The 25,269-nt window shown below is 40.2% G+C and overlaps 1 protein-coding gene across 3 annotated transcripts in view; it reads left to right on the forward strand.

The window, feature by feature from the left end:
* Positions 1-25,269, forward strand: part of ap3b1a (adaptor related protein complex 3 subunit beta 1a) — a 62,899-nt gene that overhangs the window by 23,381 nt on the left and 14,249 nt on the right. For 2 of the 3 annotated variants that reach the window (XM_086152400.1, XM_086152399.1), the window contains 16 exons: positions 1,309-1,491; positions 2,613-2,765; positions 3,599-3,696; positions 3,842-3,896; positions 4,417-4,488; positions 5,083-5,145; positions 5,706-5,838; positions 5,934-6,043; positions 6,212-6,388; positions 7,539-7,725; positions 9,237-9,367; positions 10,208-10,361; positions 11,736-11,913; positions 15,288-15,441; positions 16,670-16,718; positions 17,462-17,565. In XM_086152400.1, the coding sequence (XP_086008526.1) occupies positions 1,309-1,491; positions 2,613-2,765; positions 3,599-3,696; positions 3,842-3,896; positions 4,417-4,488; positions 5,083-5,145; positions 5,706-5,838; positions 5,934-6,043; positions 6,212-6,388; positions 7,539-7,725; positions 9,237-9,367; positions 10,208-10,361; positions 11,736-11,913; positions 15,288-15,441; positions 16,670-16,718; positions 17,462-17,565 (2,001 nt within the window). Of the gene's footprint in view, positions 1-1,308; positions 1,492-2,612; positions 2,766-3,598; positions 3,697-3,841; positions 3,897-4,416; positions 4,489-5,082; positions 5,146-5,705; positions 5,839-5,933; positions 6,044-6,211; positions 6,389-7,538; positions 7,726-9,236; positions 9,368-10,207; positions 10,362-11,735; positions 11,914-15,287; positions 15,442-16,669; positions 16,719-17,461; positions 17,566-18,235; positions 19,264-25,269 lie in introns of those variants that run through there. The other variant, XM_086152401.1, reaches the window with a different exon arrangement.

Genomic DNA, 25,269 nt, shown 5'->3' on the forward strand with positions numbered 1-25,269 from the left:
TATTTCTTGGTTGTTTTTGAAGAGAACCTCTATCCATCCAATGTGTGGAATTTCCAAAATACTATTAAAATGTTTACAATATATTTTATAAAAAAACTAAATTTCACTTCATCAGAAGTACATCTTTTGAAAACATGAAATTTAGATAGATCAGAAGAATCAAATAGAACATTATATCAGTTTGGTGTTGTAAAGCATTGGTTAAATGCCATTGATTTGATGATGGGGACGTGTTGCTTTAGGTCATTGCCCAAATACACAGACACTATATTATAACCATAGAAGCCGTCATCATGAAGTTACTCTCAAGAGATACATGTTAATATTGAGTTCTGGGTCCACCCGCAGTCCCCCCCGACACTGGAATGTATGTTCATGTGCAGTCTCAGCGTGGTTCACTCTGTAGATATACCTCCATGCATCAGCATGATGCCACAAAAGGCAGTTGGCTGATCCTCAGCTGCCCCGTGCATCTGCATCAGTGCGCGGATGTCAGAAAGGCTAATCATCATTTTGATTTAGGGTTCCAGCATTCTCCAGCACCCAACAGCCTGTAACCATTCACATGCACATGAGACACGCACACACACACACAGAAAATCAATGCAAGCACATGGCAAAGCTGATTGGTAAATACACTGGGTCCCACAGGGCCATCAGGGGCCACAGGGCATTAATTGGGACAGGCAGATTCCGCTGCCTCTCTTTTTCACCCTTGCTGCCCATCACAATATTGCTTGTATTTTAATACGCAGCCATCACAGTCACACAGTCAGTCTGTCGGTAAGAGTCTGGGGTTGTTGAGGTTGCATACAATAGCTCAGTGAAATGTTGTTTTTTTCCTGTTTGTTTTGTTTGGGTTTTTTTAATTCCCAATAAAACCTAGTTGATTATCAGCTTGCTCACCTGCTGCTTCATCCTTCCACTGCTTTCCATTGGAATACGAATTGGTTTTCTACCTGAGGAGAAACTCAGTCTCTGGACAAAAACAAGGACCACTTATTGACGGGTTTCATTGAGCTGTTTAGGATTAGTCACTTAAAACTTTGGATATAAATTTATTTTCAAGTTATCTGTTAACTACAGAGTGTCTCACAGTATGTATTCTAATCAAAGCTGTTAATTGCTGGCCTTTTTTTTTGTTCAGAGAAGTTGGTGGTGTTATTTTTCTTGAGTCTCATTTAGGAAGTGAAGTATAGTTTGTCTAAGCTACAATATATTCTTAGAACTGCCTTTAACTTACATGTTTTTTTAATGAGGGAGAAAAGTACCATTTCCTCTAAGATTTTCTTTTCCATGTATCTGCAGCTTGTGGCCGGCAGTGTGGTGATGGCCTTTGAGGAAGTGTGCCCTGAACGCATCGATCTGATCCATAAGAACTACAGGAAGCTGTGCAACCTGCTGGTGGATGTGGAGGAGTGGGGTCAGGTGGTCATCATCTCCATGCTGACACGCTATGCCAGGACTCAGTTTATCAGTCCCTGGAAGGAGGTGAGACAAGGCTGCCGTCTCTCTTCAATGCTGTCAGGTTTTTACATGTGAGAAAAAAAAACAAGTTGTGTTGAGGGCCTTGAGAAGCAGTGGTATAGTTAGTTTCAAGGGGTGGCAGCAGAAGGGTGACTATCAAACTTTGTCCTTCATTCCACACTGCCAGCTGCAAAACTTGTTTCCTTAACTAGTTCTTTAATGGGCTTTCATAAATTTTGCCCTGTCATGCCGAGAGTTCTGACCCATTGAACTGCCGCTTTGCTGACAAAGCCCAGCCAACGGCTCTTCGCTGGGTAAACCCCTGGCCAGGCCAGCCTAATGACACTCTGCTAGTATCTCGAAGTACATTTTTGTGTGTACTTTCTTGGGCTACCCACCTCCCTGGTGGTTGTTACTGTGAATTACATATCGATATGAGTTTTTTTGAAATTGCAATGCTTCTTCTTTGTTTGTGTTTTATTTTTGAACCTTTGAAAATCAGTATCTTAAATTAGTATGCTAAAATTGCTGGGGATCAAACATTTAATGAAATATAAAAATCACAACTGGAAAAAAATAATAATGATATAATGTAACTGGGATGAAACACATCCTGTTTGAAAACCCACAATAAAATGTGTTTCATTTCCAAGGATTCAAATCATGCAAAAAATTTGCTAAATTATGTTTAGTATACAACAAATTACTTTTTACCTCAATATCATCATGGGTAAAAACCCTGCCATAATGTGGCAGGTCAAAATTTTTTTTTAGAGATTTTCAAGTGTTTTCTAAAGAATGAGGAGAAATGAATTGGCTACAAGCCACTTTGGTAGAATTGCTTTTTGTGTCCTATCCATGTTTGCTCTTTCACTTGGTAAAAAGAGATTTTTCCGCATTAAGTTTTCTCCCTAAACCATAGAAATAATTGCTATTGCAGTTCTTTATGCAGCAAAAACATGAGATGGAAATCTTTTTGACAACCACAGGTGAAAATCCATACATACAGCTATGATTGTCCTCAAGAGAGCCCAGAGTCTAGGCTCTATTAAAGATGTCCAGACCCTAGACATTTCACATGGTGCGATGTCACACCTCAAGGCCTTCACAAACTTCATTGCATTTAAGTATTATGTGACTTCCAGGGTGCAGTGTTTGACGAAAATGACGAGAAGTCATTCTACGACTCTGACTCAGAGAAGAAAGGCCAGATGGAAGTGAAACCTTACATCATGGATCCGGACCACAGGCTACTGCTCAGGAATACCAAATCCCTGCTGCAGAGCAGGAACACAGCAGTAAGTCAGTCAGAAACTTAAATACTAGCTTTGAGTTTTATCTTCAAGATAAAGGAGCAGAATAAGAACAACTGAGAAGTGGTTGATTGACATTCATTATTGAATTAATGGAAGAGTGAAGTTGTGTCATCGTATATGTTATATATCTGATGGATACGAAAAGTGTTGTCTTAGCATATTGTCCACACATATCAGTCTATAAACACAGTCTATAAAGTAGACTAGAACGAATGCTGCCCTGAAATAAATGCTTTCAAATTCACCTTCCAATAATAATGTATTCCATTTTATGGTTTCATAACAAAATGGAATTCTAAGACCTCGAAAGATAGCACAGAGGTATAGAAACACACACATACCTGCCATTCTTGATTGAAAAAAAGATAAACATAGCAAGTGCAGATCTCCATCACCCAGTAGTTTCAAGGTCTCTGTCGCTGCGCGGCAGCAGGAGGAAAAATGCTCCCAAATGAAAGTGTTGATTAAAATGTGACACACTGTGTCTTTGCTCAAGACAACACAGTGACATCCTCCATCTTCATAGACTGAAGCTTTCTATTCTGCCCACAACGACGGACACATGTCCTCCTGCTATTTAAAGTACAGCTGAAAAATTACCTTTATAGCCATTTTATGAGTGCTTTTGTGGAGCCATGAAAAAGAAGAAAGGTGATTTTATTCTGACACAGTAATGCACTGTAAGTTGCTTTATAGCTGTTACAAATTACTAAAAAGTAAGACTACTTGTAATAGTAACAGGTGGCAGAATTGAAAAGGAAAGAAAAAGTAAACACACATTTTTCATACATCTGTCTACTACGGTGTGATTTCAGGTGGTGATGGCTGTCGCTCAGCTCTACTGGCACCTGGCCCCCAAACATGAAGTCAACATTGTCACTAAATCACTAGTTCGGCTGCTCAGAAGTCACAGGTAAAATGAAAAACAAACTCCATCTGTCCGTTTGCCGCTCCTGAAGACAGGACTGACGAATGACCCGCAGTCTTTCATCCACACTTACTCAACTTCACCTTCATGTCCATCTTGTTTTTGGTGTCTTTTTTTGTGTTTGGCACAGGGAGGTGCAGTACATTGTGCTTCAAAACATTGCCACCATGTCCATTCAGAGGAAGGTGAGTCTGGACAATAATCCAATGGAAACCACCGGAAATAACAGGATAATAGTGGAACAGTTTCCCAATGAAAAGTCTTGTTGTGCATTAAATCATTTCAATATTTATTTCAAATGAAGAGAAAAATTATCTGGATGTTAAATGAATTATAAGTAAAAAAAAAAAACTGCCCATGTGTTTGAATTAAAAAATAGAACTGATTCATAAATGTGTTCATTGTCACTTGAAAGTTTGTAAGAAATTCTTGAAGAATTTGTGTAAAGTCATCTGAAAATTTCAAAGCAATTTCCTAAATATGAATATAAGCTGTGAGTTACTTTCAATGAGCATTAGCCAGAAATAACTTTAAAATGAAATTAAAAGTATACGTAATTAGATAAGTAGTATATTTTATTTTGTTATGTATATGTCTCTACTATGCTACTATACTATATAGCTGCTGGAAAAGTCCTGGAAAAATTTCCATTAGAAAGAAATTTGGGGACCCTGATAAGAACACATTCCTTGTGTCTCCCGGCAGGGGATGTTTGAGCCCTACATGAAGAGCTTCTACGTTCGATCCACAGATGCCACAAACATCAAAACATTGAAGGTAACCACCAGTCTGTGCCCCGACCTGCAGGAGTCACTAGTCAGTGAATGTGACCACACCACCATTCCATCACACGTATTTCAGCTGATTAATATATTTTGAAACATCCAAGCTTTGGTTTCAAGGCTTAAGCTTTTGACTAAATAGCTGTAGTTGAGCTGACCAGAGTAGGGTGCAGTAGAGTGCGGCCTTCCAGGGAGGAGATTTTTAAAGTCATAATGTGTAGCATGTCATTGGAAAATATTAGGTTGCGTTGTTTTTGTTGGGTATTTTTTGTTTAATTTTCCAAGACACCTGGCTGATCAGCTTGAAATCAGACTGATCAGCCTCTAGATTTTAATTGTGTATCAGTTTTCAAAATGCAAATTAAAAAGAAAATCACATTGAGATATCACAGATATCAATCAGCATACCTTAACTGATATATTAACCAGCCCTCCTTAATCTGCAAAACATTTACACAGAGGCTTTCTATCTAGTGTCTGAAGATAATGTGCAGCCACTGATTTCTAATCTATGATGTGAGTTTCTTCTCAGAAACCCTAAACCTTTTTGGCCCAACAAGCAAAACCATGTCCCTTCTCCTGTTCACAGCTGGAGATCCTCACTAACTTGGCCAATGAAGCCAACATCTCCACCATCCTGAGGGAGTTTCAGGTGTGTACCTGCCAGTTATTGCATTCAATTGGACTTGAGGCTTGAGTTTATATATATAAAAAAAAAAAGAAATGATACAAATACAGTGCTTTAACAGTTTAGTAATTAGCACATTGGACAAATATACAGTTGGTGATATAAAGCTTAATGAAAGTATAAATAGGGAAAATTTAAAATACATGACAAGTACTATTAAAGTGTATTGTAATTACTTTTGTATGGTTGCTTTCTATATTAAACACAGTTGTACTGAATGTAGTGTGCCTTTCAAAAAAGGACACCATTAGTCAAAGTTGCTACTTAGGTACATCATGATGTTATCTCCTGTCAACACAGTCAAGAAAATTCCGTTGCCTGTATATAGTGTCATTTAGGATTTCAATTTCTATATTATGCAAAATAGGTAAACACATTAGCAGTCTTTGAATATATTAATCATGTTAATCTTGATAACTTGCCCTTCCCCAGCTATCTGTGTAATAGTTTTCTCTTTGGTCTCCTTTTTGCCTGGGCTCCTCTTTTTGTTTGATTTCTTTTTTCTTTTTTTTTTTTTTTTACAGACCTATGTGAAGAGCCAGGACAAGGCGTTTGCGGCGGCCACCATTCAAGCCATCGGTCGATGTGCGACAAACATCTCTGAGGTGACCGACACCTGCCTCAACGGGCTGGTGCTGCTGCTTTCCAACAGAGATGGTAAAATGCCTTTAGCTCTTCAGGACCCGGCTGTTGTTCAGGGTGCGGTAACTGCCCAGGTTCAGTGTCAGCATTTGTGTTTTCTCTCTCTGCAGAGACTGTGGTGGCTGAGAGCGTGGTGGTGATCAAGAAGCTGCTTCAGACGCAGCCCACACAGCACAGTGACATCATCAAACACATGGCCAAGCTCTTTGACAACATCACTGTATGGCTTAACATCATCTAAATCACTGATTTCTTTTGAAGTGAACATCAAAAATCAACATCTTGTTTCATAATCAGCATGGAAAACAAGACATTAATGTATTGTTGAGTTTAAAAATAATGGTATAAGTGAAGCTTTTCCTCTTTGATCTCGCACCTGACACCATAGGTTCCCATGGCCCGGGCCAGCATCCTGTGGCTTATGGGAGAGTACTGCGAGAGGGTACCAAAGATTGCACCCGATGTCCTGCGCAAGATGGCCAAGACTTTCACAGCAGAGGAGGACATTGTCAAGCTGCAGACGGTCAACCTCGCGGCCAAACTCTACCTGACCAACTCCAAGCAGGTACAAAATATCTCAGCGAGTGCAGTCCCAAGAGTGTCGTCCCTGCTAAACATCCCCTGAAACTCGGGTTGTCTAAACGTCATTGGCAATATTATGAAAGGGCAATGCCACCTCTAATTCTCATTCTGCAAAGTAATGAATCCTTGCTTCATAATTTTGTTAGAAAAGAGGATTCAGTCACCTAAATGTGACACAGCTTTGCAATCAGTGCTTCATCTCTGAGATCTCTGAGTGCTGTTTTGGATTTAAATATAGACCTGCCAGTGGGTCTGTTTTAGTGTAATGGGGTGTCCCCCAGGCCCACTCTGCCTAGATGGGCCAGTTTTTGCCTCTGAGCTGGGTTTATGAGCCCAGACTATTGCTCCACAAACACATCATCACATCTTTTGCTTTCAGTAATGTTCCGAGAACAATGGAGAAGGGCTAAGGTAATGACCATACAGGAAAGGATTAAGCTTATGAACCCAGTTCATCTATTCTACTGTGTTTCTTTCAGGCTTTCATATGTGATTTGAAAAAAAAAAAAAAAATCCTCTGGCCACAACACATTCCTATTTTTGAATTGATTTAAAATGAATAGTGGAGATATTTGGAAAGAGTTCCATGGTAACATGGCAGTTTATAATCCATAATCATCTGAGAAATAAATGCCTGTTGCCCATTAAAAGTACTCAAGTCCTGCAGACCTTTTTACATAGATAAAAGAAAGCATGAACTAAAATAGAACATAATGTTTCACACATCATCCCATTTTCACCCTCTTCAGCTCAATGCTGTAAACAATAGAAACTTGAAAATGTTCAATCATCAAACGTATCTTGTCCACATGCTGTGCCTCATGTTTGGTCTGTTGGCATGAGACCTTCAGTCGACTACATACACACTTTAAGGCCTGCATTTGATAGCGCTAATTTTGTATAAATCTTCATATGTTTATAGTTTTAGTCATGAAGCTGACATTTTAAATTGGTAAATGCTGACTTGTATTTGTAATTATAGCTGTCCCTCATGTTGGTTAGTGATAGATTATTGACCTGCTCACTGAACTCTACAAAAAGCAAAATTCAATCTTGAAGCCTCCTCAGTTGACATGTCTTGACACAATACATGAACATCCTCTTCATCTCCTGCATCATCATCTCTCCACCAGACCAAGCTGCTGACACAGTACATCCTGAATCTGGGCAAATACGACCAGAACTACGACATTCGAGATCGAACACGTTTCATAAGACAGCTGATCGTGCCAAGTGAGAAGAGTGGTGCCCTCAACAAGTATGCTCGACGGATCCTGTTGGCTCCCAAACCAGCCCCAGTGCTGGAGTCTACTTTTAAAGGTACAATACACCAAGGTTTAATCATATTGTGGACATTTCTCCAATGTGCCAACATTCATGTTACAATTATTATTTTCTTTAAGACATTCATCAGGATGCAATAAAAACCTTCTTTTTAATGTTCTTTTTCATATTCCTTTTCCATTATGCTGATCACATTTTTTAACCCCATATATTAATTGACTGATTTTCAATGTCACAGGGAAACATCATTAGTAGACTGACCTTATCAATCAGTATAAATTTATGAAACAGTAACATGAAAGTAAACCACCTTTTTATATATTTTCTCATCGTTGAAATTGGGTGTTTGAAGGGCAACTTACCATCATTTTAACATAAAAGGGTGCTTGAGACACATTGAGTAGATTAATTTTTCATCTTTTTCTTTGCACTTAACCTGTCCTGATACATAATGGTATTGGTATTTTTCATATTGCTCCAATACCCTAAATAGCTTTTAAGTTTGACATTATCCCACCCCTCACGTTTGTTAAAACATCAAGGAATCTCCATTTAAATAGCCTGAAATTTTCCGTCGAGTGGCTCCATTTCCTGCAGTTTACAAAGATTATTCACAAGGTGGTTTTATTATTCCAGTGCGTCTTTCTCTCTGAAGGGCAGTCAGGTCAGACCCCTTACCTTCGACTAATGAGATGGGTAAATAATTGAGCTAATGCTAACCTTTTCTACACACTACAGAGGAAAAGTCTCTCATTTCCCAGTCTCTCTCTCTCTCTCTCCCTCTCTCTCTTCAACAAAGAGGACAAAAAAAACAAGTTCTGCAACATTAAAATTCAGCATCAGTTCAAACCCACCTGATGTTTATGGAATGCATTCACTGGCCCTGTCAGTCTTAATATTCATAAGTGAAGGCATTTTTTTCTGTTATTTGCAATGCGTATGAGCAGTCCCTCCTAGATTAGTTTCCTACGGTGACCCAGAGGGTCAAAACCCAGTTATAATTTTTTCATGATTCTCTGTTGCTGTTTTGGATTTCCTGTGTTGCTTTTTTCGTACTGTAACTGGTGTTTATCAATTGCCACTTTTCTTTATTTTATCTGTTGGTGTGATTTTTCTATTTGCTGTTCTACTATTTGATGTCCAGTAATATTTTCCCATTATTATAGTGCTTTATTAACCTTTGGAAATGTTAGATTTGTTCAATTTGTTTTTTTTATATTATATTATAGTTGGGTTTCATTTTTCATTATGTTTTAGGAAAATCTGATGTGTGAGTTTTATCATTATCAATATTTTCTGTATTTCTGAAACTTCTGACTTCCCATTTGCCATTGTGATTCGATCATCTCAGCCACCACATTGATCACCAAAATCAGATTTAGGATTTTCTTGAGATTTGAACACTGTGTATGTGTGCGCTTGCACACATTCGCATGGTTAGTTGTGTGATACATACATCTCTGTATGACTCTTCTCAAGTTGTTTGCAAATTGATATTAAGCCACTGGTTTACATATTTAATGTCATTTTTCCTTGATTTCTGTCAGATCGAGATCGCTTCCAGCTGGGCACTCTCTCTCACAGTCTCAATATCAAAGCCATTGGATACCATGAGCTTTCGGATTGGCCCGTCATTGCTCCTGACACATCTGTGAGGAATGTGGAGGTCATTGAGCCAGTAAGGTTCACACTGCACATCATGCCCAAAGGCGCAGCTTGCAGAGGTTCAGGGGGTCACTTAACCCCTTAAGTGGTCATTGAAATAAGTTATTGAAGCAGATTGGTTTGTAATTGAAAAGTGGTATATTGTATTAATTTAAAGTTTAGGAAAATTATAGAAAAGGGTGCTAGAAAATTGGTAAGAAAATGCGATTTGTATGAAGAGATATAAAAATCCCCTGGCAAAAATAGCAAAAACTGTCATGTATATAGAAAAGTGATCAAGAAGTTATCAGGAAATTAGCTGGAATTGACTGAATTGTTTTTCTTAAGACAAACAACTGAAAATATATATTAGAATGTCAGATCTTTAGAAAATACATGTGAAAGCCACCAACTTGAACATTTGTGTGGTGCTGATTCTAATGAAAATCTGTCAGTTTACTTTCCCTGTCAGAGTTTCAAGTCTCAGAGCCTAATGAGATGGTACCCTGCTTTTTCACTGTTTTGACACTGAAGCTGTGGGCGTCATGAAACCCTGAAATGTGTCATGGTGCTGAATTTTTTCATATTATGACAGTCAGTGGTATAAAAAGCACCATCTTTCCTAGACTGCTTTACAAAGTCAACAAATCACTTGTACGTTTCCTTTTGATGTTCATGTTACTTGCCTGAGAGATTTTAAGAGCAACTAGTTTGAAAATGTATTAAGTTAAGAGCATCGCACTTGAAAAGGCGGATTGATAATGGTGCATCAACACGAGGGCCCTTGACCATTATCCCTCAACTGAGATTCACATTGGATTGATAAAAGAACGGAAAGCAAGAGCAGGTGATTTCCTCCTCTGTGTCTGCCCAGGTGAAAGAATGGGCCCCGCTGGTTGGGAAAGTCAAGCAACCCAAATCTGATGACAAGTTCTACTCTGATGAGGAAGATGAGAAAGATGGTGAAGAGTCCAGCAGCGCAGACAGCAGCAGCAGTAGTAGCAGCAGCAGCGGCAGCAGCAGCGAAGGTGTGTGTGTGTGTGTGTGTGTGTGTGTGTGTGTGTGTGTGTGTGTGTGTGTGTGTGTGTGTGTGTGTGTGTGTGTGTGTGTGTGTGTGTGTGTGTGTGTGTGTGTGTGTGTGTGTGTGTGTGTGTGTGTGTGTGTGTGTGTGCGTGTGCGTGTAACCCAAACTTATTATTGGTTGACCTCTGTGATTGCTGGCGAATAACCCATCAACCATTTTCATCAACAGTCTCAAAATGAGATAATCCATTTTTTCCACCACTGTACCTTAAACAATAGAGACGCTGCTGTCAGATATAGTGGTCACCGGAATTTGATGACTGCAGCATCCCAAGCTAAGGCTCATTAGAAGAACTGCTATCCAGAATCTTTGTAAATTCAAACTTCATTTTCTGAATGTCAGAAAAAGGAAATTGGAATTATTTGAAACAGAATTTCTGCCTCTCCTAACAGCCATAACAGTTGTTACAGTGGGCTGTGTAGTAACTTTGGTGCTGTTTGTGTTGTCCCCTAAGTCTTAGAGGAAAAGAACAACTGCTTTGTTTTTTCATGACACAGTAGAGTAGTTATACTGCCAGATTTGATGCTCATGTGTTACTCAAAGGGGATCCAAAGGTCCTGCATTCATTTGCTTTAACAGGTTTGTTCCTCCGCTCATCACAAATATTATGCAGCATCTGATAGTGTTGAGGTGGAGACCACCAAAACAGACTATATGGGTGGCAAAACAAGACCAGCACCTGTCTCAAAAGCTCCTAAGGGTCAGAGTAGATTTTTGAGCCTTTCTCCTGCTTTTCCGAGTTGGATTTCTGGAGGCAGGTCTGGAGAAGTCCCAGCCACTTACACACTTCACTTAAGATATTAGCCACATGATTGGTTGCGGTTTAACCAGGGTTATTCACGCCATCAAAAAGGTTTGCAAACAAAACATATCACACATGGGCAATTTATCGATCTCTAGTAGTGTCATCTTAGAATTACAAATTCCCATTATGTAATTTAAATGACCATTTGGTAAGGTAAATTCCCATCATGTCTGGCATTCTGAAATGGGTGTCTTCATTCATAAATTCTCTCTGCTACTAGCGCTCACACTCTTCCGTTTCGCACATTGGATTTCCTGTTATCGTGCAGGGAGTTTGGGAGTTTGCAAGATTTTAAAGTAAGATTTTAAGTAAGAAGTATAGGACTCAGATTTTCTGTTGTGTTGAGCATTTTATCTTGGTCATTAGGAATGGTGGATGGCCAATAGCACTGCTCCATTAAGAGTTAATCAAAGAGTTTGAACACCAGAAGTAACAGAATTGTTTTTAAAAGGGAAATATAAGTGATAAAAGCTGGGCCCAATCTCAACACCAACGCTGTGTGTTTGCTAACAGAGTCGGGTAGCGAGAGCAGCGGTGAGGAGAGCAGCGAAGGATCAAAGAGCTCCACTGACTCTGGAAAGAGCTCAGGCGAATCCCAAAAGAGCTCCAGTGATTCAGAATTGAAACAAAAGAAGAAAAAGAAGACCAAGAAGGCAGCACAAAATACAAGCAAACCACCTGCTGCTGACAGGTAAGGTGAAATCCCTCCTGTCAGTCTCCAAGAGCATCATTTCTCTTCCCTGAACATTGCATCCAGATGTTTCTTTCTTGCCTTGCTAATTAGTCAGGTGTGTGTTTCTGAGAAACTCCGGTGGGGAAGTCAGTAAATGGGATCAGAGCCTCAACCAGCTCAGTCCCCATCTGTTCGAAACTTTCTTTCATACAACCACTCACCCCCGTCTGCTCTCGTGTATCCCTTCCTCCCATAAACTTTCTCCAGTAGCTTATTGGCAGTAAAAACTGTGAAATATTGCTGCATGAATGTGAGTGTAGCCCATCTACTGCCACTCCTGCTGGCTTCCTAACACAGACCTCTGAAGTCTACTTCCAGAGATTTGCTGGGAAAAAATAGACATAAGTGGTCTTGTTAAAAAAAGCCATGCTGTAGATTTAATGCAAAGGCTTGATGAATGTAGCAACTCTAACCAACGGTGACTAAATACTGAGACGTCCTCATCAGGGAAACCCGGAACAGTTTTGGAGTTAATGTCGCCTGACTGATAGGTTGGTCAGCAGAGTTTATCAGCCGACAAGGATCTTTCCCCAAGTATCAGTGCAAATATTTCATGCAGGCTTTGTCTATCGTCTCCTTCCCCAGCAGGTACTGAGCTGGACACCAGTGGTTTCAAGTTGTGCTGTGAACTCTTTAAAATCTTCCAATCATCCACCAGCTGACATTTTTAAAAATGATGAATATCTTTCCGCTCTTTAATTTCATTTCCAACAGCAAATTGATGTTTGGAGGATTTACTTCAAGTGGCTCTGATGCTAAATGTACATATTCCTCTTCTTCACCTATATGAGGTACCGCTGCTTGTTTGATACCATTCAACAGTATCATCTGCAGGAATTAGTTTTACTGTCCCAACATTTAAAAGCTACCAATGTGCAGTTGGAAATAGACAGAGGTGTCAAACTAATATACACATGTGGTCAAAATTTAAAATCTGGTATAAGCTGAAGGCCAGACTAGTTTGATGTTTATTGAAAACTAATGAAATGACCTTTGCCTATAGTTGAATTCCCAGTGAATTCCCTTCTACATCCAAACAGCCCAATCAAATCCCTCAAGGTAAAATAAAATATCCTGCAGTAGCAAGAGAAAAAATATACAAAACTGAAACTGCATTAAAATCTTAAAATGCGTTAAAGCTCAGTTTGCTGTTCTGTGATGCTCACTAGTCTGAGCTAGTCACTATACATATTCTCTGCCAAGAAGTCATTGTTCCTATAAAGATTATTTTGAAATTATTTTTTCTTCCCTCCCAAATCACCATGTGCCCGAAATTCTAGTATTGGTTTGACCTCTAAAGATGACAACCTTTACATGACCTCCAAGACCTCCCTGTTGCACATTTGACAAAACTTACTGTTATTGTCCTCTTGATGATGGCATGCATTGCAGGACTGTTGTATTATTCTCTCTCTTTCTCTCTCTCACACACACACACACACTGGCAGAGCTGTTAGAATACTGTTAGTGTGAGTTCCATTAACAAGCTAATCAAGGAGAATTTTCCTGCAGTAGCGTAACCCACATTTACATGGCTAATGGATAATGACTTTTGATTGGTCATTTAGCAGCCTGGTGTTACCAATGAATAAAATTTGAGTCATTACTACTGAATATGCTCACGCACGGCCTCTTACACACCGGCAAATTTAGTTTCTTATGCACTCTACTTCATTTACTCACAGACACACAAACTCACATAGAATGTACCTGATTTTGCTGTGTGACAGGCCGCCGGCTGACCCTGTTCTCTCCATTAGAGAGTATAATTAGAGCAACTCACCCCAGTGCTCAAATACACACAGATACACACACTCGCACACACACACAAACCGTAATTAGAGCCGCTCACCCCAGTGCTTCCACAACAAACACAGCATAATGCCCTCATTATGGCCCAGTCATTTCAGGCAGGGCCTAATCAGGCCCACAGTGATTTATATCACTTTTTCCTGTTCGCAGCAAATGAAATCTGTAGGCCAAATTAATACTGGCTTTTCATCATCGCCCAAGTTAAAAAGCCAGTTACCGTCACAATTCCCCTCATTAATTTAACAGCTGAAAATCCCAGGCAGGCGGAGTAAACACTCATTATCGGGACAAATTGAAGAGGGACAGAGCAAGTGAAAGGGAGAAGAGAAAGATGGAGAAAATGTTTTGAGTGAATGCAACACTGAATTAACTTCACAACAAAAACAGATTGATCTTTGTTGTTTTGACGCGGCTAAAATAAAGATTTCAGTTGGGATGGAGATGAAAATGAAAGCTTTGCCTTATTCTTTAGCTAGCTATATTATTACTCCAGACCTTATAGGAGATTTTGAAGTAGATGCCTGTACTCTTGTTTGGCAGTGAAACGTTCTTGAATAACATACAGTTTATCAGCTAGTATTACGCAAAAGTAAACATACTTGGTTATGATCAGCCAGTAAAAGTGGTCCTTATAAGTGCACTGTGACTGTGCTGGGATTCACCTGATTTATATCACTGTTTTGCACCATTCAAAGAATCTAGAAAAGAACCACTTAGAAGTCGTAAAATAGTATATCCCAGAATTAAATCGAAGTTAGTTCATACTGTATATTCTAAATATATATTCAACACTGTAGTGGCATCAGCCATTTTCTTTGAAGTAGTCTGCCTGAGCAGCAGCCAATCAGCGGCTGACAGGAAGGAGATCGACAAACTGCTGAGGAAGGCTGTTTCCATCCTGGGGGTCCCATGGAGTCAGTGCAAGTGGTGGGATAGAGGAGGGTGGTAACTAAGCTATCATCTCTGAATAATGCCACACACCCCATTCCCGACATCATGACAGCACTGAGCAGCCCCAACACCGACAGACTCCTTCACCCCAAGTGTGTGAAGCAGAGATTCCACAGGTTCTTCCTGCCAGCTGCTGTTCGACCATTTAACCCTCAGCTCTGCTCTCAATAGATTTCTCATTCATTCATTCATTCATTCATTCCAACACATCCACTCAGTTGGACACCGTAGGTGTTACTATTGCGCTGCTAACACTGCAAGTATTATACATGTTTATACTGTTCATATATTGTCATATTGTTTAGGTGTAACTTATTAATACAAGCCCTATCTGTTATATATTATTGACACTGTTTGTCTATTCTTAGTTTTTTCTTTTCTTGCACCGTCCACTTTCTGCTGTGAGTCATTGAAATTTCCCCACTGTGGGATGGTTAAAGAAATATTCTATTCTAAATACACTTTATGCAATGTCCCTTTTGTGCTACTAACCAATAAAGGATTTTCTCATCTGTTACTTGGATCCAGATGAGAAAGGATGTTTTATGTTGTTTCTGGGTTTTTTACAGCGACTCTGATGAAAACGGCAACGGACCCCCTGCCAAAGCTAGCAGCTCATCAGCCGAAAGCTCCTCTGCCTCGGCTTCGGACTCAGAGGATGACTCTGGCTCCGACTCCAACACAGAGCAGAAGAAGGGAAACGATCTCAAGGCCAAACCCAAGGTAACGTCATGGCTTGGTCAGACAGTTTAAATCCAGTCAGTTTCTCTGGTCCCAGCCAGTGGTCGGGCTGTAACATTTTTCAAGACAACCATCCACACATGAGTTCACATGGAATCAACAGCTGAACAGAAAATGAGCAAGAGAATATCAAGAATGCAGATATTGAAACCGCTCATAGCTGTATATGACAATTTTCAGATTTTTTTCTATTGCTCATGCTTACTTTAATATTTTATTGAGTTTATGATTTGAATGCAAAAAATGAACATAAGTGAAACATGAGTGATGTTTCGATATATATAATTAAAGAGGCATAACTTCTGCTCCACCTCAGAGCTCCAATACGTACTGAAGCTGATAATGCAGGCTAAGCTGTCATTATTTTGGACTTTCAAGCTTTAACAGTTGTAGTACTTAGCAAACAGGCTCCCAACATGTCACATACATTTCAGGGGATGATTTGGAGCTGAGGTAGTGTAAGACTCGATTCCTCTCCTTAATTCCAACTAAAGTATTGAGCAGTAGAGGAGTTTTTAGTGCAAAAGAGAATTTGCTGGATAAAGCATCGTTGGCACTCAGCTGTCTGTCACCACAGTGTTGTCAGACAGTCACTGACAAATGACAGGTTGGAAGTCTCCGGGATGTGTTTTTTTTTTGCTTTTTTTTATTTTCCCTTTTTATGATCCGCTTTGTTTTTTCTTTTTTTAATCAGTGAAAATCTGGTTAGTGACGGCCTCCAGCTTTATTGTTTGTTTTCATTCCCACTAGCTCCTCAGACGGCTCAGCCTGGAGTATGCTGAGTGGAATTTTATGGTTCTTTATGGGCCTTTCCTTGGTTACGAGGGCGTGGAGAAAGGATGGTAAAAGCAATCATATATTTGAGTGCATTTTTGTTGGGTCTGATGTGGGAATTACACCTACACGGCTTTTAACTCGCACCACAAGTCAAACCTTGACAAGCTCATCGCTGTGGCCCACTGTGGCATTTCTCAAATGTGACACTGAACTTCCAATGTTCCCTAACACTGAAGACATGTGTCTGTTTGTAAAGCATCTTTTTTTGGTTTTGAAAACAAGTTTTCAGTCATTATACGCAGCCAGTAGTAACATTTTGCAGTTGCTGCCCTTTCCCCCATCCTTGTTCTCTTTCTACGTCACCCTTTCCCCCGCCCTTGTTCTCTTTCTACATTGCTCACTGTCAAATGTTTTGTGTTTTGTTTTATATCAGATGGAAGCTAAATCCAAGAAGGAAGTGTCTTTACTGGATCTAGATGACTGTGAGTTTCCCTTTGCTCATCCATCATTATTTAGTCCATCTCACTAGGGTTTTCCTTGTTTGCTTTTGAATTCATAGGTAGGATACAGTTTTGTCTACCTGCAATTCACATAGCTATAAATATGAGAAAAATAAACGATATTTATAGTGCACTTTCAGCCAAAGGTGTGTGTGTGTGTGTGTGTGTGTGTGTGTGTGTGTGTGTGTGTGTGTGTGTGTGTGTGTGTGTGTGTGTGTGTGTGTGTGTGTGTGTGTGTGTGTGTGTGTGTGTGTGTGTGTGTGTGTGTGTGTGTGTGTGTGTGTGTGTGTGTGTGAGATTCAAATTAATTCATACTGTACTACAATTGAAACATGGGAGGGACATATGGAGATGGGGTTACGGATCACATGACCTCACCCACAAGTCCAGAATACTAGTATTCAAGACATTTTTGGGGGATCTATAAAAAATCTGACTTAATCTTCGGACTTTGGACTCCTTGCAAATGAACTGAAATATTTACATACATCACAATTGGCCTCTGTTGTGGAGCTTCCCGTGGCAGTGTCCGAAAAGGGTCTTTGAATAGAACAGGGGGGGCAAAAAATCAGCTCTATCATTAAGAACAAAACAAAAAATGCTTGTGTATGCCGAGAGATAGGCTTTTTTTAATGTTGAAAGACTTTCTAAAATAGCAGGTCAGACTTTTATTATGAAATCATCTAAAAGCAAATCGTAAACAAATGTTGTCTTTGTTTGCTCAGTTTCCCCAGCACCAACAAATCCACCAAAGTCAATGGTTGTCTCCTCCAGCCTGCTGTCTGACCTCGAAGGCCTTTCTCTCTCCAACATCTCCCCGACCATGCAGGTTAGTGTGTCTGTGTGCGTGCTTGCATTAGAATACACTGGATAACATTTCCTCCTTTCGGCTGTGTCGTTCCTGTCTGTGTGACACTGACAGAATAGCCGAGCAGCTTGCGAGACGGTGAAATGAGCTCCTCTCCCTCGTGAAACGTTTCTGCTCCAGACGCCAACTATTGACCTTTTCTGCCTCCTTATATTTATAGCCGGTCAGCATGCTGGAACTGCTCGCCCTGTTTCCTGTAGCTCTTATAGTCTGTCTTTCTCCGAGCGAGCTTTTCCTCTCCTCCACACCCTTGAACTCTATTTCTGCGTCTCATCTGTAAGCCCGTCCACTCCGTGCTCTCTTATCTCTGTCTCCTTCCATCTCTCTCTGTCAGATGTTGTGTCCCCAGTGTCTCTCTGTTGTTGTGTATATCTGATGGTTGACCTTTCCTGGTGTGACGGCCCCTTTCTCTCTTCAGCATGAAAGCACCATGGTGCGTGCGTGTGTGCGTGTGTGTGTGTGTGTGTGCGTGTGCTTCGTCTGTACTTTGTCTCGACCCCCTGGGAGAGAAATGTCCAGACCGTTTGGTTCTGCTGTTGCCGTGTCTATTTGGTATCTCGTCTTTGTGCAGCGCTGCTTTTGTGGCCTTAAAAATACTCAGTGTGAATACTTACCGATATTTTGCTCTTAGTTTCAGGTCAAAAGGGAGCTACCCAGTAATGGTCTTAATCAAGAATGTCATATCGACAAGGATTCCAAAGGCGGAGCAGTAGAGAATGATTAGCATTGTGTTCAATGGGAAGTTTTACATTATGGGCCATATATATACAGTATATATATATATATATATATATATATATATATATATATATATATATATATATATATGCATCCATATGCTCAGCTGTTGGAATTTACACATATTTTTAATTACGGTATTTCTCACATATCGAAAGAAATCTCCACCTTCACTGATCTGAAATTTTTAAACATCTTTCAAATGGAATTAAATTTTCATACCACATTTACCAGACCATGTTTTTTTGAGTAACTTATTTTGCGCAAATTCTAATGATGATCTGATCATTAATAATGCTGAAATCAAATTACCTTATAGAGGAACAAGTTAAGGACCTGGATGTAAAACGTGATGTGCAACCATTGTTGAGATTCAATGAAAAGAATAACATAAATGTTCACTGTAGAATGGAATAGTCTTCCAAAATCATATTCCAGAAAATGATACTATGCTTTGTGTAAAAGTTGTTAAAAATCTCTAGGGCATGTCTTTTTTCTTTTTTTTTTTTTGTTTTGTTTTATTCAGTTTGTCTCTGTCTGTTAGTATTGTTTGAAATTGTGCCATCCAGTGTTTTACCATTATCATTATTATTATTATTATTATTATTATTATTATTATTATTATTATTATTATTATTATTTTTGCATGTTAATATTTGATGTGATCTCTAGCTGGTTTTGTATTGCCACCTCATACATGTTGTCCCGTTGAGGAACAGCCCCTGCATACATATATATATATATTTATACATTTATATAAATAAATACATACATAATCTAATGATCATCTCATTAAACAAGCACAATACACACAGCTGTTTCCCATGTGAGTTTACTTTCATTTGAATAATTTCAGTAAATTGCTTTACAGTTTAATGAATCACTGACCTGTTAGTTAGTTAACATCCTTTAAGTTAATCAGAAAATATACCATCATGAGTTTATCAATTGCATGGGTTTGGTCATTCACTGAGTCAGAAAATTGTTGTCGATTTATATGACATCTAGCTTTCTGATTTATCAGGTATTACTGCACAAATGCATCTTTCTTAACTTAAGATTAGAGAAGCCGTGACTCTTAGAATGAGCTGATGTTAATCATGATCTGAATCATGGGCTTTTCCAAGTGTTGGGTCTTCTTTAATACTACTTTTCATGACAAACCGAGTAACCAAACAGATATCCTGGTCTGTTTCGTTCCTATCTGTACACCAACCCCATTTTCCGCCCATTAAGTCACATTTTTATTTGATAAGTGACTGGTTATATTTTTAGGAACCAGTTACCTAGGGCAGGGCAGGTTTTACCTTGAGTTGAAAATAGGGTATCAGGAACCAAAAATGCCTCTGGTAATCCTTGACAGGGCACTGGCAGATTTGTAAGAAGAAAACTCAGTGAACTCTTTGGTTAATAATGGCATTTCCTCCATTTACAGTTAAATGCCTCAGCACCATGTTGCCCCTTCTGGACCTATGATTGCTTGTAGGTAAAGCCAAGAAAATCCCTATATAAATGCAGTTCATTTGGCATAAATGCCAAAACCAGTTGTCTCAAACACTGGAACGTGATTCAGTGTGGATGGTGACTCTGATATATCTAATATAATTGGATTATTTATTTATTTATTTATTTAAATATCTATTTCCAATGTGGTAGGATGTTGATTTGAGTGACAGTCTTGTAAATATCCACTGACAGTGACTACTTTGGCCTCACAGCACAAAGGACCCTGGTCAAATTCCGACAAGGGGACCTTTCTGTGTGGCGTTTGCATGTTCTCCCCGTGTCTGTGTGGCCTCTCCGGTTTCCTCCCACAGTCCATAAACATGCAGCAGGTTAAATTAATGAATGAGTGAGTGAATGGTTGTTTGTCTGTATATGTGGCCCTGCGATTGATTTGACTGGCGACCAGTCCAGGGTGTGTCCCGCCTCTCGCCCGATGACAGCTTGGATATGCTCCAGCATCCCCCACAACCCTGATTGCAGGAGTGGCAGATGAAGGATGGATGGAAAATCTCAATTCTAGTGATTCTGCAGGTGGACCATTAGAATAACAGCATGTCACTTGCATGTAGAGCGTGAGTTCACACTTATAATGTTGTAGTATAAGATCATACTTAATCCCGTCCTGAACAGACCACCTACAGATCAGGTAGAAATATTTGGTTCGCCAATTGTGTTTTCCCATTAAGCTATACTGCTCATGTAAGATTACATCTTTTCTGAAGACATCCAACGATACTCTTGTAACGAATGACAACTTCATTCTCAAATTTCAGTCTTCTTTCTTATAATGTTATATTATCTCGTATTGTTTTATTTTTGTCATATCAGATTTTTTTTCACCTTAACGCTGACCTAATAGTTTATCACTGTTAATTAGCTCTGGAGGTGAAACCATATGTTCCGGCATGTCAACGGATGTCCAAACTCTGGTGCTGTACCAGCAGCTTGTGGGAAGCTGCTCTATATTCTGAGTTTACCCTCAATCCAGCCCTCCTGTCACTCACTATGATTGACAGCTGCTCTCGGGCCAGCGTTTATGCAGCGCGAGTCCTGTTAGTCACTCTGTCCTCCTCAGGTGAAGGCCAGGGAGTAATAGAGAATAGAAATGCAGGGAACTTTTTGCACATCAGCATCTGATTTAGAGCCAATTCTATGCATAAATACATGATGGGAATCGGGATTCATAGACGAGGGTAAATAACCTCACCTTTATTCACAAATGCCCCTCCCCTCCTTAGCTTTTCAGATGCATGCACTCGCGTACATATCAGCTCTCTCTCTCCAGTTGATACACACATGCACACACACACACACACACACACATTGGCCCCAGTGTCATTTCTATTTCTCTGCAATCTACCCAGCGAGGCAGCGGTCTGTCTCAGCTGAGCGCTCGGGCCCTTTTAGAGAATTACTGCATGGTTATCAAAGGCATTTAGATTAACCCCGGTCACTGTCTTTGACCCACATCCTCTCCTGTCTCCTCCTCCTCTCCCCACTTTCTGCATGCTCCTGCTCTCTCTAATAACATTTTGACATTAGGATCTCTCACAAATGCCTCTTAAATCCTCTCACCCCTTTGCCCCGCACCCCCTCGCCCCCCAAGCCTCTTCCGACCGCTGTCCGCTTGTGCGGTGGGGCGGCTAAGGCTGATAACTTTTCATTCATAATTAGTAGTCAGCAAATGGGGCTGCGTTGGGGGGAAATTGAACTGTCAGTGGCGGGGCGCGGGGCGTTTGACCCCATCACGCCCAGAGAGGGCCATCATAATTTGTTCATTTGGTGTCCATCAGGCGGGCGCCAACTCACCTCCCTCCTCCGACGTCGCCTCCATCCCCACCTCTCTGACCTCCCCCCATAGTTGGTGCTCGGGGTTCACGTCTAATTATGAATCAGCAGAAGAACCATGGGCACCAGAATATATCAGCTCCTGCCCTCGAAGCCTCCCGCTGCCACTCAAACAGTAGAGCTCGCCTCTGAACTAGGAGGAAATGCCCACATGGCAGCAACCCGCTGACTGCTTGGGAAATATTTGTCTATTTCGTTGTTGCAGTTGCGGCTACAATTTAGAGTTTTACACACACAGCCCTGGAAAGCAGCTGACCTAATTTTCCTGTCATGGAAAAGAATTGATTGATCATATGGTACATTTTTGACCAATTTATAAAGAAACAATTTGAAGTCTGGCCAATTTGAGATTAATTCACTGTAGACTTTTTTAGTTGATTTCTCACTGCTTTTGGGCGATACTTTTTCATCTTTCCCGACACCTTTTAGGGTTTCTTGCTTATTCTAAAGCTAAGCTTGTGGATTTTGGCGTCTTTATTTTGTGTCCTCTTGCTGATTTTAGATCATTTCTTTCCCGTCAAAGCATTGCTATTCAATCCTTTTTCAACAAAAAAATTTTGGAAAATGCAGCTTTGTCTTTTGGAACAATTATGGCATTTTTGGAAATTGTGTTTATAAGTAAAGAACCATGAAGGGGGTGTGCAGTGGTTATGTTGAATAGATTCATTCTCACACAAAGGAACAGGTGACAGTTAAATAGGGTTTGAAAAGCTAGATGAAGGACACTGCTGTTTCTATGGCAGACGACTATTATGGCTAGTGTTCTTCTTTAATAGAAAATTTGAAAATTAATCATTTAAGAACAGCTAATTTGTAGACAAATTGGCATAAATGAACTAACCTCCATCTGTGTGCACTGGGGAGACTTCTTGTTACATTGAAGTAGTTCTAGACGGCTGTAGTAACATTTATTTAATTCAATTTGCAGTCAAGGTCTTTGTGACGCCTCTCAATTAATTGTCATCTGCTGACTGAAGTGAACAATTAGGCCCTAAAGTCATGTTCCTTACCTTTAATCCTCATAACTCTGAGGGTGTAATGAACTCCTGCAACTACGTTTACATGCACATTGTTTCTGAAAAACAGGAATGGATTTTCAATATCTGCCCAAACATCTCTCTCATCCTCTTCTTTCAAATCCCCCCCTTGTGCACAAGGCTGCCCCAGTGCCAGTTAGCCCTTTTTGAGCGTGTCAGCGGGATTTTCAGGTCATTTGCCAGAGAGAGGATGCTGGGAGCATAGCGTCCGGGCTCTGAAGGTGACTGGCGCCCGTGTCATCCATCACCAGAGCTTCCTTTAAGTTGATGCATAATAGAGCCTCTCAATCAACTCCTTCCCTCATTGTCACCTCCCTTCTTCCTGTCCAGGGTGGAAAGAAAGAGGCAGGCCGACAGAGAAGTCAAGGTTACACTGCTCTTCTCTTATTTACACTTGAGGTGTTATGGACTGCGTCACAGAGCGGCAGTTGGATGGACTGTTGAAGGGTCCTGTGTGGGCACTGGTGTCAAGTTTTTACTGTGCACTGTGTCAAATTGGTGATAATAAGCAGTTTGAAGCCCTGTCCGGTCTCGCTTCCTCCGTCCTGTCACCGCCGCCACTCAGGGCGAGGCGATGGATAGGACCTTGAAGCGGGTTGTGTCTGTCAGGGAGGTAAATCTCTGTTGTGATGGGGTGGCAAACATTACGGCCAGCTTTATTGACACCGACTGCTCTGACACATCCAAAAGTGGTCCAATAAATTTGCATGCCGGCGGTGGCGTGACGGGCACAAGTGAGGGCGTGGAAGTGTTACGGCCCGGCGGCAAATGTTTGTTTGACCTCCTTTACAGGCGCTTTGACAATCGTGCCACAAGAGGAGCACCGAGGCTGACGAGTCCAGGGGGGACTGCGATGTTGATGTCCGTTTACTTGTTGTCTGACATGTCAAGGGCTGCCTTTTGCTTTACAATGCTTTATACCGGTACGCATGTAATTCCTGAATTGTGGCAATACGCTTATTTCCCCCATGGTTAAAGGTGTAGATTTTTTTTAAGGTCTCAATTTGGAATTTTACACTCAGGAACGGGTAGAAAGAAATGATAAAGCGTCACTGTCACAGTCATATGAAAAATGCCTTCAACGAAAATGCCCCCTTGGGTCTGAACACCTCGGACAGTTATGAAAAGTTTGGATCGAAAAATAATGGGTTCTAAACTAATTTATAAGGAAAGACAGCCAACATGAAAAATACATGTTGGCTTAATGTAAGAAACATACTAAATGTATACATCCTCAACATAATTAAATCAATGTGAGATATTATGCCATGATGAGCTGTACCAAGATATTTATCAGGCAGAAGTGTAAAAGAATGCATTTTGACAAGCCGTCAATCACATAGCCTTTCACATAATCTGCACAAAAACCCAGTGATTAAGAATGTCACTGTTCTGCACCGTAAAATCTGAACAATGTGAAGCTCATCTGTGCAGCCTGTACGTCAGCCCAATTCCTCAGTCCTCACACACCACATGACACGTCTGAGGAAGTGCACCGCTTGCAACACGCCCAGCTGAAGCGCAACACGAGCAAAGGTCACTGCTCTGACTCCACTTATGGTCAGGCAATATGTTGATACATTTGTAATATGGTCTGTGATACTGTATTTGGATCATTTTCATGGCTAATTTGATAATGGAACAGATTGAATGTGTTTAAAACCCTTTTATGAAGAGAACTCAGAGTTAACAACAAATTGATAAGCATAACATAAGCATTGATAATAGAGCATAGGGGAGAAAATCGAAAGTTTTGAAAGCTCAGGAGTGAAATGGTATTTAAGGGAGAGATCAGTTATACTCAGTGATATGCTCAGTGATACTTAAATGCTTGCGAAAAACCTATGAAAGCTGTGTCTAGAATTGTTTCTCATGGATCTGAATCTGCAGAACTCATGCTACTTCTCTGGTGGAAACCCACTTCAGAACTGATTTTGTGGGAGATATCAGTCTAAGACCAGGCGTCAGACAAATGCCTTTTTAATTTCACACAGTTACATACCAGCAGTGTTTCCTCATATCCTAATCTTAGGTACTTTACAATTAACTCTTTTAGTCACATATTCATCACCTTTTCCTTTGTAATCCTTAACAGCATCTCCTCCTCTAGCCTCGCATCATCTTTCCCGAGATTTACAGTTTTGCCATGTTGAAGTGTAAAATAGGATCCGTCTTATTTGTTGATTTCCATGTTTGTGCACAAATGCACTCAGGTGTGAAGAGGGTAAATCTTATTATCCCTGACATCCAGACAGAAAATCCTCTTATTGATATTAAAAGACTCAAAAGTTGCTTGACTCTGTTGACAAAGATTCTGCTCACATGTGGATATTCTGCTCAGTGTAGACATGTTTGACAGTAGAACGTGTCAAATGCGTTGTGTGGGCCCACCCTCACACTTTGAAGCCCCTGAATTAGATTTTTTTTTTTTTTTTTTTTTTTTTTTTTTACAAAATATGCACTAACTCTTCTATTTTTCCACTTCTCATTTAATTTCCTCCTTATAATAAAAGGAAAAGGCGTCTATGACACGCTG

Source organism: Fistularia commersonii, chromosome 9, assembly GCF_037954325.1.
Source record: "Fistularia commersonii isolate RoL2024-O1a breed Wild chromosome 9, RoL_Fcom_v1.0, whole genome shotgun sequence".
NCBI classification, from domain to species: domain Eukaryota; kingdom Metazoa; phylum Chordata; class Actinopteri; order Syngnathiformes; family Fistulariidae; genus Fistularia; species Fistularia commersonii.